The sequence below is a fragment of the Dermacentor variabilis genome, chromosome 9 (assembly GCF_050947875.1).
Source record: "Dermacentor variabilis isolate Ectoservices chromosome 9, ASM5094787v1, whole genome shotgun sequence".
NCBI classification, from domain to species: domain Eukaryota; kingdom Metazoa; phylum Arthropoda; class Arachnida; order Ixodida; family Ixodidae; genus Dermacentor; species Dermacentor variabilis.
The window spans coordinates 123,560,031-123,573,047 of NC_134576.1; the positions used below are offsets into that span (position 1 = coordinate 123,560,031).

The 13,017-nt window shown below is 48.2% G+C and overlaps 1 protein-coding gene across 1 annotated transcript in view; it reads right to left on the reverse strand.

Annotated features, from left to right (window-relative positions):
- The window catches only part of LOC142557404 (ATP-dependent RNA helicase DHX30-like), a 60,696-nt gene that overhangs the window by 46,172 nt on the left and 1,507 nt on the right, over positions 1–13,017 (reverse strand). Inside the window, exons 3-5 of the mRNA XM_075669208.1 lie at positions 11,719–11,846; positions 10,267–10,381; positions 726–950 (exon numbers count right to left, since the gene is read on the reverse strand). Coding sequence (XP_075525323.1) covers positions 726–950; positions 10,267–10,381; positions 11,719–11,846 — 468 coding nt within the window. The remainder of the gene's footprint in view (positions 1–725; positions 951–10,266; positions 10,382–11,718; positions 11,847–13,017) is intronic.

Genomic DNA, 13,017 nt, shown 5'->3' on the forward strand with positions numbered 1-13,017 from the left:
TAGCTTTAGAAATTCATGAAGCACTTCAGCTTCAGCCTCCGATGTCGCACTTCAATCACCCAGAAGCTGCCAAGCGATTTCAAAGAGAAGCTGATAGCTTTTCAGTGCTATGTGCTCCGAAAGAGAGAAGCGGCAGGCTACAACCTTGGGTGGATTGGCAACACTGACCAGATGGCTGTGTATTTTGATAGAGTGCACTGTTTGAAGGTCACAGCGACAAGGAACACAGCGACGACAACGTTTAATGGGCTCTGCACGTTCAGATTCAATAAATGCTGTTTGCATCTTGTGAATGCTGTCCTCGCTTTTTTTGTTCTGCCTATATTCGAGGGAATATATATATTTTTTGTTGGCTTTGGACTTTAGGGGGTCGGCTTAGAATCAGGGTCGGCCTAGATTCGAGTCAATACAGTAACACTTCTGACGTATCAAACTTGGCTTATAAAAACTAAGTGTAGCGCTTTGCGGGGCTAGTACTGAGATATTTTTGCCACAACACAGTCACTCCATGGGAAATGAAACTCAGACTGGCTGCAGAAAAACTATTATGTTGAATTAATTAGGGTGCTCCGAGGCTTGTTGGTACTTAATCTAGGGTTCAGAGCTCCCAGATCTTCATTCAATGCAAAAAAAAAAAAAAAAACAGGCCCAGGATATTACGCGGGTGCTCCTTTGAATACTACGAGTACGTGCCCCATAACGAAAAGTTCACAACAGCCACTCACCCTGTTCAACGTTTGAGTTGTACGATGCCATCAGGCTTCTGTCTTCTTTCAGCTTGCAGACATAGGCGTAAATGTTGTGCACTATCGACTTGGCTCGGCTCAGTTCTCTTTTCTCGGTCCACGACTTCAGTCTCTGGCTAGGTGTCGTGAGGTTTCTTCTTGCCATCTGCGTGTTTGTGCTGGACAGCTGGTCAGCAAATGTTGTTGAAGGAGTTAAAGCAGATGCTGAAAGTAAAATACAAAGACGTCTCGGGCCATTGTAATGGTATTCCAAGATATTCACCCAGTTAGAACCTCGCTAGTGTGGGGGCTTGTGCGAGTTGGTAATTTACATCATCTACATACAGTGCACACAATGTGTATAATGCCGACAAATCTAAGTGGTGAGTCGGCACTGTGTGTGTGCCATTCTTTGAGCATCACGTTTGCGTGCGCTGTATGTAGAAGGTTGCCATAACTGCAAGGAACATCTACCTTACAGAAGTGTTGGGGGTTCAAAGCCGATGAGAGCATTAACTGGTCAGTGGTCGAGGTAAGCAAGAGATGTTTAGAGCATTTCTGGGGAAGAGGGGGGGGGGGTGAGTGAGAAGAAGAGGAGAGTAGGGATGGGGCTGGGGTCGTTATAGGCAAAGGTAACCTTACGATATAAAGTAGAGTTAGGCAGAGGACTTGATCACAATGGACAGCCAAGCCTCAGTATAATGAATACGAAGACGACAAATCAACTATAATAAACCATTTATATAAAACTCGTGAACTTTTTTCCCCTCTAATTTGAGCATGTGTACCTTTTGAAATTGGTTTGTTCCTGATGTACACATGTACATGAACACACATGTGTATCCATCAGCACATGTACATATATGCTTTTCTTTGTTCTCCCCCCCCCTTTTTTTCTCTTCCAAAATAAAAAGATGCTCACTACTTTTTCAAAAGCTGTTAGGTTAACAATATGAATTGTCTTAGTGAATGGCAAGTCTTCCATTTATATGTTTTGGTGGCACTGATATCAACCACAGGGGCAGGCATGGCCACGGTGGCCGTCACGTGCTCCACTGAGAGGCAGTCTCGTATTGAGGTAAATTCGTCGAAGTACGCAACAGCCGTGCCTCTAACAATGTGTCGACGTTCCCTGGTAAAATTCGTCAGTAGGAGTTCAGCACGTCCGTCGTGTACGTTAATTACGGCCCTGGCGATGGAAACGCCTTGACTCAGTACCAGTGCGTCGATGTGTTCAGCGACACCAGTCCCGGTGTTCAAGTTGTCGCAGATAACAGGTACGAGGGCACAGCTTCGCGGCGGAAGCGTGACGTCGTCGTCGGCGATACGTAAGCGGGGTCGCTGGTGCTCCGCGGGGTCGACGTCGTCTGAGCTCGTAGAAAATGTGACGACGAGGTCACGGACATTAATCACTGCACCGTACTCCCGCAAGAAATCCATGCCCAATATAAGTTCCTTGCAGCACTCAAAGAGAATGACGAGGGTGGCGACGAAGGTTTCACCGGCGATTACTATCCTGGCTGTGCATTTTCCGATCGGCGTCATCAACTGGCCGCCGGCAGTTCTGATGTTGGGCCCGGTCCACGGCGTCTTCACTTTTCTCAACCTGTCGGCCAGCTTTTGACTTATTATCGAAAAATGCGAACCAGTATCGACGAGAGCGGCCACTTGGTGGCCGTCAATGAAAACGACAAGATCGGCGCTGACGGCATCGGTTACAGGGGGTGCGGTTGGAGACGTCGGAGTTTTAGAGTCGTCGGTCGTCGGTGATGGGGGCTCTTGGAAAGCTAGACGGTTTGCAACCTCACCCCCGGAGGCCGCTGCTTCTAGTTTCCCCGGCGTGGGCTAGGGGACCTGCCCCTAGAGGCGTCAGAAAAATCGCGACGGGTCGGTGGGGTATAATGAGCCGGAGAAGGGGAACGTGATCGAGGCGTCGCTGAACCTTCTGGCCGAAAGTTTGTAGAATTGTCGTCGCAGGTACGTGCAGCATCAAACACAGGGTAATTGCAGTTGGGAAACCTTGGATACCCGGCTGCGCGGTAGCGGCACGCGCGATAAACATGTCCAGCTTCGCCGCAATGAAAGCACAGCGGCCGGCGGTCAGCGGTGCGCCACAAATCGGTCTTTCGAAGCGGGTAGCCCACAGGGGATTCGCCGTAAGACCGAGGCGCAGCGATCGACTGGTGGCGATACGGCATAGTTGGCGGCGGCTGTGACTGTCGAAAATAGGGCGTCGGGGGTGGCGGTGACGGCTGCGTCGTAGTGGTCGACGGTGTCAGCAGCATCGAAGTGGCAGGACGTGGACGGCAGACAGCTTCCGCGTAGGTCAATCGTCGCGGCACCGCCTGCCAGTCGGGCGACGAAAAGGCCTCTCGAACTTCCTCCCGAACTATATCAGCGACAGAAGCCGCCGCTGGTACCATGGGAGAGATCCCGAGCTGCCGGATCTCCTCTCGCACAATCTCTCGGATGACTTCACGTAGAGATGTGCTGCAGCTCTCAGGTAGAATGGATGCATTCACCGGCGAGCTCTGGCGATCATATTGGCGGTACCGTTGCTGTAGTGCCCGTTCTATAGCGGTAGCCTCCTTGGTAAATTCGGCCACTGTCGTCGGTGGGTTCCTCACGAGCCCTGCAAACAGTTCCTCCTTCACTCCGCGCAAGAGATAGCGCAACTTCTTTTCTTCGGCCATCTCAGGGTCTGCTCTGCGGAAAAGGCGCGCCATATCTTCTGCAAACATGGCAACGCTCTCGTTTGGTTTTTGAATGCGGGATTCGAGTAGGCGCTGCGCGTTGTCTCTTCTGTCGCTACTAGTGAACGTGTCTAGTAGCTGGGTGCGGAAGGCATCCCACGTGGTCAAATTTCTCTCCCGGTTCACAAACCACGTCCGCGCACTGTCTTGAAGCGCAAAATAGACATTAGACAGCTTTTGCTGGGAGCCCCAGTCATTATAACTGGCGACACGCTCAAATTGGTCAAGCCAATCTTGGACATCCTCAAAAGCGTCGCCGTGGAAGATTTCTGGTATCTTAGGATTCTGAAGCGTCACCTGCGATGGAGTTGCAGTAGCCATGGCGGAAGTAGGTTGACGCGTTCCAGCAGGGTCCTGCAAAGGGTTGAATTCGGGCGTCAGGCCTAGCAGGCGGCGACTGTACCGGTGAACAGGAGTTTCGATGAACGAAGGTGATTCCGCTTTCGAGGTATGGCTCCGCGAAGGGGTGCCGAGCATGAGGCAATCCTACCCAGCACCTCCACCAGTGTCGCAGCCTAGTAGAAGACGGGAAAGCCGGCGTAGAGGACGTATGGAAGCACTTTAGCAGAGCAGTCAACGCGACGTCGTTGTCGTCTCTATTTTTCCACTCGCGCGCTACTTCAGCGTCGTTCTCATCACCTGGCACATACCCGCAGTGACCATATACGATGTGGCAATATGCATTGTTTGACGTTGTTTGCCTGTATTGTACGTACCCACTCCTGTATGAGCCTGTGTAAGGCTTACAGTATGAAATAAAATTAGAAAATACATAAACAACTAATATCAGATATAACGAAGGTACTTTTGAGCTAGATGTGATTTCTTTATTATATGGTGAGGTTTGTTTTAGCACCTAGCTTAAAGCAGTCTTAAGTAATTACCTGTCACCACCTAGATTTAAAGTGGATGCCATTAGAAATCACCTATCATCAAGGAGAAACAATAGCAGTGCAGTGATAAGAAAAAAGATAGAGGCCACAGGCATACAGCAAGGTTTATCGTTTAAGGGAATGTGCAGGCTACAGTCACTTATAACAATATTCAAGTGCCATGAAAATAACATTGTTATAACCAATAATTGTTATAAGCGGGTTGCATCAAAAAATCTAAATAGGGGGATGGCAGAGCTGATGTGTGAAAATGGTGTGGAGGCCAGTGCCTCTCCGCACCCACCTTCCTCTGCCTCGCTGCTGATTGTGTTCACTCATTTAACTGCTTCCTGGGAGCTCTAATTGCGTGTAACAAGCCGCGGCTGTCGGCGTTAAAGAATGGCACTGCTATTAACAACTGCAAAGAGGGATCACGGGTGGCACGCGATATGCAAGCACCGACGAGGCATTGCTTTGGTGGCCCCGAAAGGGGCCTTTTAAAAATTGCGAGAGGGCCGCCGCAGCAGTCCGTCAGCTTGAGAAATCCAGAAGAAACGCTGAGGCGAGATCACCACAAGCATCTCGCCACGCACTTCCCGCTGACTTGCACGACAAAACCCTATGTCCAGCAGCCTTGCATGCTTTACGCAAAGCTTGCCTACATCCTCCATGGCATCCACGCAGTGCAGCGGAAGGTTCCTCGAGCGAACGAAGCCCCGGAGGGACTGAATCATTTGGCGGGCCTCCTGTGAGGACAACGTTGAGGCAGCCTACCCTACCGCGTCAACGTTGCCGTCATCGCCGTCGCTGTCTGATGCAAGCATGTTTGCGACGATCGCCTCCTCGGTTAGAAGGACTTAGTTTCCAAATCTATAGCCGTGCACTTTCTTTTCACTGGCAACATCGTGCATTGCCGATGACAAGCGGGCGGACCAGCCATTTTCCATTTCAGCGGCGAGTCAAACCAACTGTTGGTCAAATGAGGCTGGGACACCGGGCAGACAGGAACGATTTCAACGCAACCAATAAAGATGAATGCGAGCGATTAAGCTGTTTGCAGAACTGCGCTGAATGAGGAGCCAGTGAGCAACATGCGAGCAGCCTGTGAGCAGCGCTGTTGACGCAGTCCATGTTTCGGAGGGTGGTGCGGCTTAGAGCTATGGACACAGCCCACTCATGTTCAAAGGGGCGGAAGGGCAATGGGAGAGAGGCGCACGGCGGCTGTTGGAGCAGCAGCCCATCTTGCAGCAGCTTGTATTTCTCTTTTTTTTTTCTTTGCAAGGATTTCGCATTTCACTACCTTTCGGCTCGGGCACCCAGCAGCCAGATTTTATTGATATAACCGATAATGTGGCGTCGGGGCATTGCAGTAAGCGGGTTATTTCACGATAGAACACATACAAAAGTTGATGGTGCAGCAGCTCCTCATTGTTATAGCCAATATATTGTTAAAACCAGTATCCTTATAAGTGGGTTCGACTGTATTCGATTACATTTTGTAGATAATGGTGTCAAACTATGCAGGTTGTTTTTTCGAGTAAAAGTATACAGACCAGATATTCCGTGATTAAGCAGATTTTCTTCTCCACCTATGAAGGTGTCTTGAAACTGAGAACTGGAGCCCAAACTTGGCATTGCAACTTTCTAGTGCACTTGTTGGTTGGTCTCAGCTTGCGGTCCGTATACTTTAGCTCAAGGGTGTACATAGGGTTTTCTGCGAGACATCTGCCCCAAAGATGAATGTTTGCAGAGTTGCCAGAGAGGGACATTTGATCACACCTCTGCTAGCATTTTTTTCTCTTCAACAATGGGCCTGCATGTACATATCGTGAGCATAACACAACACAGATGTTTCAATAGCATAACGGTGCAGAAGGCACAGAGGCCAAAGCTTCTTAACAGGACATTTGCACACGTCACTTTTCCATTTTCTTTATAATTAAGGAGCGCACTGGTTTTAGCAAGCTGGTCAGACATTAACAGATTAACAGCGCCATTGCCGACAAAGACAAGAAAGGTGACAGGATGGGCACTGACTGAGAAAAAAATACAATTGAACCCGACTATATCGAACCCATTTACGTAGAATTATCTTGTATATCGAACACTTTCTGTAGACGGTATAGTTACTGTGAGTAGACATAGCAAATTATGCTTACATCTAACAAAAATAGCAGCGACTACCGATATATCGAACGTCAAACAACACAAAAGTGCCCCCAGAAGTTTGCTTTTCCTCGTGGCAGTGGGCAAATTCGCCGACACATCCCAGAAGTGTACAGCCTGGCAGCGCGGCTCCATACACCCACTCTCCCTGCCGTGACTGTGCCGCGTTGAGAGATTTGGTGAGACCCCCCTGTAAAAGATTATCCAGGCCCACCTGCAGCGCTTGCGCAGACAACCAATCAGAAGCTCTTGTGCCCTTGTTGTGCAAGATGGTGCAAGTCCGAATTGCCTCACTGCTTTTCTCATTTGTTGTGTTTGCATCTTGTGGGCCTTCTCCCGCAGTGTTGCTGTGATGGCTAGCACGAAGTGCACTGAATATGCCTTTTGCTGTGACGCTCGAAATCATAAATCGAGTCAAACGTGGTAACAAGTCTGCTGTTGCCGCAGCGTACAAGATGCCGAGGTGAACTCTATGTACCATCTTGAATAAGGGCGAGATTAGGGCTAAAGCGGACAAGTGACCCGGTGCCTGTGGCGTCCGTTGCGTACCGTATTTACTCGCGTAATGAACCCACCCCCCACTTTTGTCGTCGAAAATTGAATTTTTTTTTTTTTTACGTCGCGTAAATAACGCGCACCCGCCCGCAGGGTCGGTGTTCAGCATGTTCGCGTTATCTCGGCTCAATTGGCCGGCGCTGTCGACTGTCGACGATCATAAAATTGTCTGATCGCGCAGTGATAAAATAAACATCATTTGAAGCCAACGATGCTGAACACCGGCGACGCGAACGCGGGTGACGCGGGCGTCGACTGCACGCTTTCGTTGATCGTTCATTGACCTTGCATGATTCGTTGGTGGATGCGCAAAGGGCTTTACTGGGGCGTCCTCTTTGAAATGGGGTGACGGCAGTTTCCACCACGCTCGGCTATTTTCTTTGTATTTCTCGAACCAATTTGTCAAACTTCTCTAGATTCTTTTTTTTTACAATGATGATGATGATGATGCAGGTTGCCGAGTGCCATCTATTAAATGCAAAGCAAACCTCTGCTTATAGCGCCATGCATGCGCAGTCCTATTTTGTTGCTGTTTAAGTGCTTCGCTACGACCTTTGCATTATTTCGTGCGTGCTGTGCATTTTCTGCGCGTTGTGCGATGGGGCGTTACGCTAGCTACACGGCCGGTTTTAAGCTCAAAGTCGTGGAGCATGCTTTGGAGCATGGCAATCGCGCGGCTGGACGGCATTTTAGTGTAGACCCCGTGCGTGTGCGCTACTGGAGGAATCAACAAGAGGAACTCAGAGCGACGAAGAAAGATCGCCGGGCCTTTCGCGGGCCGAAGCAGGGCAAGTTTCCTCGCGTCGAGGAAGAAGTTCTGAGCTATGTGAAGAGGCTCCGCAACGAAGGATGTGCCGTATCCCACGAGCTGATACAGAATCACGCGCGGGCCACTGCAAGAAGTCACGGCATTGCCGCGAGTGAATTTAAGGCGAGCAATGGTTGGACGACTCGTTTCATGCGCCGGAACGTGTTGTGCCTCAGAAGGCGTACTACGTTATGCCAGCGGCTGCCGGCAGACTGTGGGGACAAAGTGCGTGATTTCCACCGCTTTGTCATTCGGATCCGTGAGGACAAAAAGTTCCTGCTGTCGCAAATCGGGAACGCGGACCAGACGCCTATAAACTTTGACATGCCAAGAAACAGCACTGTCGATATGAAAGGTGCGAAAAGTGTGCAGGTTAAGACGACGGGCGCCGAGAAGCAGCGGTGCACCGTGATGTTAGCTGTAACAGCGGACGGCAGGAAGCTGCCGCCGTTCGTCGTCTTCAAAAGAAAGACTCTGCCAAAGGGAACTCTTCCTGCCGGTATCCACATTCGCGCCCAGGAGAAAGGGTGGATGTCGGCCGAGCTGGTGTCCGACTGGCTGAAAACAGTCTGGGGACGGCGGCCCGGGGCTCTTCTCCTGCCATCGCTGCTTGTTATGGACAGCTTCCGCGGCCATCTGGAAAAAAATGTCCGCTGCCGAATGAGCGAGTTACGCACGGACCTCGCTATCATCCCAGGTGGCTTGACATCAGTGCTGCAGCCCCTTGATGTTTCCATTAATAAGCCCTTTAAGGACAACGTGCGCCGGCTCTATACAGAGTGGATGGCCGCGGGAAACCACGACCTGACTCCCGCAGGTAAGATTAGAAGGCCCACCATCGACATGCTCTGTCGATGGATTCTAGAAGCATGGAGTGTGATTCCCAGCGAGATGGTCGTCCGCAGCTTCAAAAAGACTGGCATCTCCAACAGCCTCGACGGCAGTGAAGACGACGCGCTGTGGGAAGACGATGACGCCGACAAAGTCGCAAGCGATATGAGTGGAAGCGTGGATTCAGATAGCGAGCCCGAGTGAGACAGACCATAAGCAGCCAGCAGCATGAAAATAAAAATGAATTTTTAATTCACATTCATCGCGTACGTGTTTTTACTATAAAGGTAAGGTTGGGATTGCGATTTTCCTATCTTCATTGTGACATGAAATTTCGACCTAAAAAATATCTAAATTTTTTTTCCCCGCGTAATGAACCCTCCCCCCAAATTTATGTCAACTTATCTGGAAAAAAGGTGGGTTCATTACGCGAGTAAATACGGTACGTACGGCCAGGACGTCGAGGTGGCCGTGTACAAGTGGTACATCCAAAACTGCTTCAGGCATGCCAGCTTCTGCGTGCCCGGTGGCGACTCTGAACATGCTTACGAGTGTGACGAAGCCAATGCTGGTGTCGCTGAAGTTTGAAGTGAGCCGTCACAATTTCTGGAAGCCGTTGACGGATCAATGGTCGACAAGTTTGGGAGTGCGAATGGTGGTGTCGCAACCACGGGAGAGCCCGAAAACAAAGAATACACACATGACATTGTACCAAACACAAGTGAAAGTGGGCGCAACGAGGAAATCAACGACGATCCTTTGCCCACATCCTCAGAGGTGATTGATGCCCTCGCACTAGTCTGGCGCTTCACCGCAAATGTGGCAGGCTGCAGCTTCAGCTGCTTCGACTCTTTAGACAGATGTGGAGAAATGCGTGCTGCCGCAGGCAGCGAAGTTACCCAATTGGAAGAGGATACAGGACTATTTCGTGTGAAACTAAGCTAGTTTCAGCAATAAAGCACTTTTGTAAATGGTACGTGCTTTTAAGACGTCCAATTCTTTAGAAGGCTTACGTCGAATTATGCCCTATATCGAACTAAAAGGTGTTTTTTTGAGAGTTCGATATAACCGGGTTCAACTATAAAACCTTGTCTTCATCACCAATTGCACTGTTAATCTGTCCTACATTTACTTTAGAAAACATGACAAAGCTACAAAAGATGCATAGCCTAAAGAAATATATACTGAACACAACACAGACGTGGTAACAAAAGCATGCAATGACACACACATACTGAAGCTAAACACAGTTGCCATTGTAACAGCTTGCTCTCTCACTGCAGGAAAGAAACCTTAGGTTGTGGTAGGCTCTCTCTACTTTTCCTGTAAATCTGTGCTTAGGCTGTGGGATTGCACCTTATACTAATCATTCGCAAATGAAATATACGTCTTTTTTCAGCAGGTTTCCTTATAACAATTATCACCCCATGACCTGGTTTACTACAAATGCCTGTCATACGTCGTCCCACTTATGAAAAGAAGCTTTGCGGAGGTTTCCCCACTGCCTACTCAGTGATGATCTCTCAATTTTCATTGTGCGTATCTCAGCATCTCACCTTGGCCTGGACTACAGGGCTGTGTGACAATGTGGGATCTGGCAGGACAGGGTTCACCTGCCGCTTCGTGTGGTGGCTCTTGTTTGAAGATCTTGGAATCTAAGATCCCCAGCTCCTGCAAACCAAAACATGCAGACGGCACAGTCTACAATGTGGACAGCCCGCCTAATGTGCAATGGAATGTGCCGCTAGCATAAATTGAAATGTGAGCAGGAATGAGACTGATAGAGAGAGGCCTTGCTAGGTGCAAATGTGTAGAGTTACTAAGGGCATCTGCAGTTGGGCCGGTTGACAGAAATCTTGTTAAACAGCAAATTTTTGACAGCGCAGCAAATGCCAGGGCACTCTGTATTTGCATCCTGATCTTAACGCTTCACTAGCTGTTTGCTGGTGAATTGAACCAGTACTGTTACGCCTCGATAGCGATGGCCACTTTGAGCTTTATGCCAGAAAATCCCCTGCGGACAATTTTTTCTAGCTTTTTTTTTTATTGGCCCTATTAAGAGTGCTTTCTCAGAGTCCCCGTAACAATTTAACACTGTGCTTCAAAGAGAATCCAGAGGCAAGCATTGCAGCATCAAGTGATCACGATCTTGTGCACAGAAAATTTGTGTGCTACACCACTGCTCTTCCCTCCAGCGTGTTCATCAAGTAATTTTTCTGTGTCAATGCTGATATCTTTTCAAGAAAATGAGAGAAGCTGTAGGACGAAAATTTTGAAAAGCATATTTTGGTAAGGATAAACAGTGTTTGAAGGGCTGCGGATGACGCATTGAAAGAGCCAGGTCACCTCATTCATTTACCGTATCCGTGCAATGCTAACAAAAGTTGGGAGGAAAGTAACGAAAAAGTAATCAATCACTTTTATAATAATTTCTCGATTACTTTTGTTGGAATGTAATTGGTGAGCAATTACATATCTGATGAAGTAATTGTAATTGGCAACATTTTCCTTGTGACGTGTACAAGTTCATTGAGCACGAAACTTTTTGGAATACATACTTTAATAACGATTTGCCTTCAGACACAGCACACAAGCAGCAGCAAACTAGGAAGAGAAGAGGCTGACAAGTGAGACACTTTTTACATTTTACACCAGTTTACATTTTTTTCACTGACTCTGCTGCTGTCAATTACAACTGCTTCAGAAATTGTACAGACTAAACTCACTCAATGCAAATACCCCTCTTGTATATGGCGTCTTGTCTTGCCATAAGAAAGCAGCGCCAGTAGCACCAATTTTTTTTCTTTTCATGCATTCATTGCAATTTCGCTCTGCCCAATCCTTTAGAGCTTCCTTGCAAAGTCAGTCGATTTCTCAGAAAATATTGCGCAACATTAGTGAAATTGCAGAATGAGATAAAAGTAATAAATTTTTGGCGAAAAATTTGGGAGAGCTCGTAAGTGGGGTTTTGTGAGCAACAGGCTTCGCTGGCACGTTGATGAGCATACCTGCAGGGCAGAGCACATCTGGGCACTCGCCAACAACAGCGACGCTTTCTTGGATGACGCCTCGGCTTCGAAGGCCATTTCCTTGGGCCACGGCACAGAAACTCGAGCTCTCCAGAGCTCCTGGCCATCTGGGCAACAGAACATCAGCATCTGATTCAAGACGACGACTTACCTCGAGGACCAATATTCCTATTCAAACATGTGAAATGCATAAACGTCTTTCTGGACAACAGTTGTACCTATTTGGATCAAATTGCTTGCAACAGTGAGAAAGCTGAAAAGCAGAAATTCGATTCGAAAGATTCGAAGACATGCGTAGGAAGCAGAAATTCGATTTAGGGCCTCAAATTTTCGTCCAGGAGATGCCGCAAATTGCTAGGCGCAAAGTTTAGAAATCCACAACTCTGCGCCAAAAGCTTACGCGCAGCTCCATTAACTGCATCTGTGACATTTATGAATTATGTGTAATAGTTGCAATGCTCACAAGGGCTTTGCAAAAATCTTACTCACAAATAAGTGGTTATATTCCGAGTGACGTTTATTACACTAATCTTGTCTCCTTTAGCTGCCCCAGTATGTTTACAGAATCGCAATATCATTTTCACTGACAAGTTATAGAGTCAGAAATGTGCCGTTTCAGATTTTAAACTACAGCCTACAGTGCTAACTACAGCCTGACTGCAATGTGAAATAGACAGGACAGGTGTTGGATGTCATCTATTCTAAGTCTGTCGTGAGCATTGGAAATATGTGTCACACAAATTCGAGTGAAAATGCTATCAATGAAGCCCCGTTCGCTCAAAATGATGCACCACTAAGTGGAAGTGCCTCAAGTACTGAATGGGCCATCTGTATAACAGTGTTGGACAGTTTCACGAGGTGGCTTGTGCAAGCATAGGTCGGCATACTCACAGATACGGTGACTCACACTTGCTTGCACATTCAGTTCACAGGCACGATAGAGCGTTAGTGACAAAAGGGTGTGAGTGGAGGTTGAGTATGAATGGGAGTGTGTGCCGATCAATGCAGTAGAAACTAAAGTCAGGGATGGAGAGTGGACACGAGTATTTGCGAGAGTGAGTGTCGGCGAGTGGTAGCTGACGTTGGCAAGTGCGAATGGAAGAGACTGTCAATGCAAAAGCATTGGTAAGCATGAGTAGGAATGCAAGTGAGGGCACATGAGTACGAGTGAGCACATGGCCTACAAAAACATTAGTGAGTCACCTGCTTATTCTGCTGGCCCATGTCTGTGCAAGTAGTCTTGGACTCTTCCAAGTTGTACAAATGTATTGGCACAAT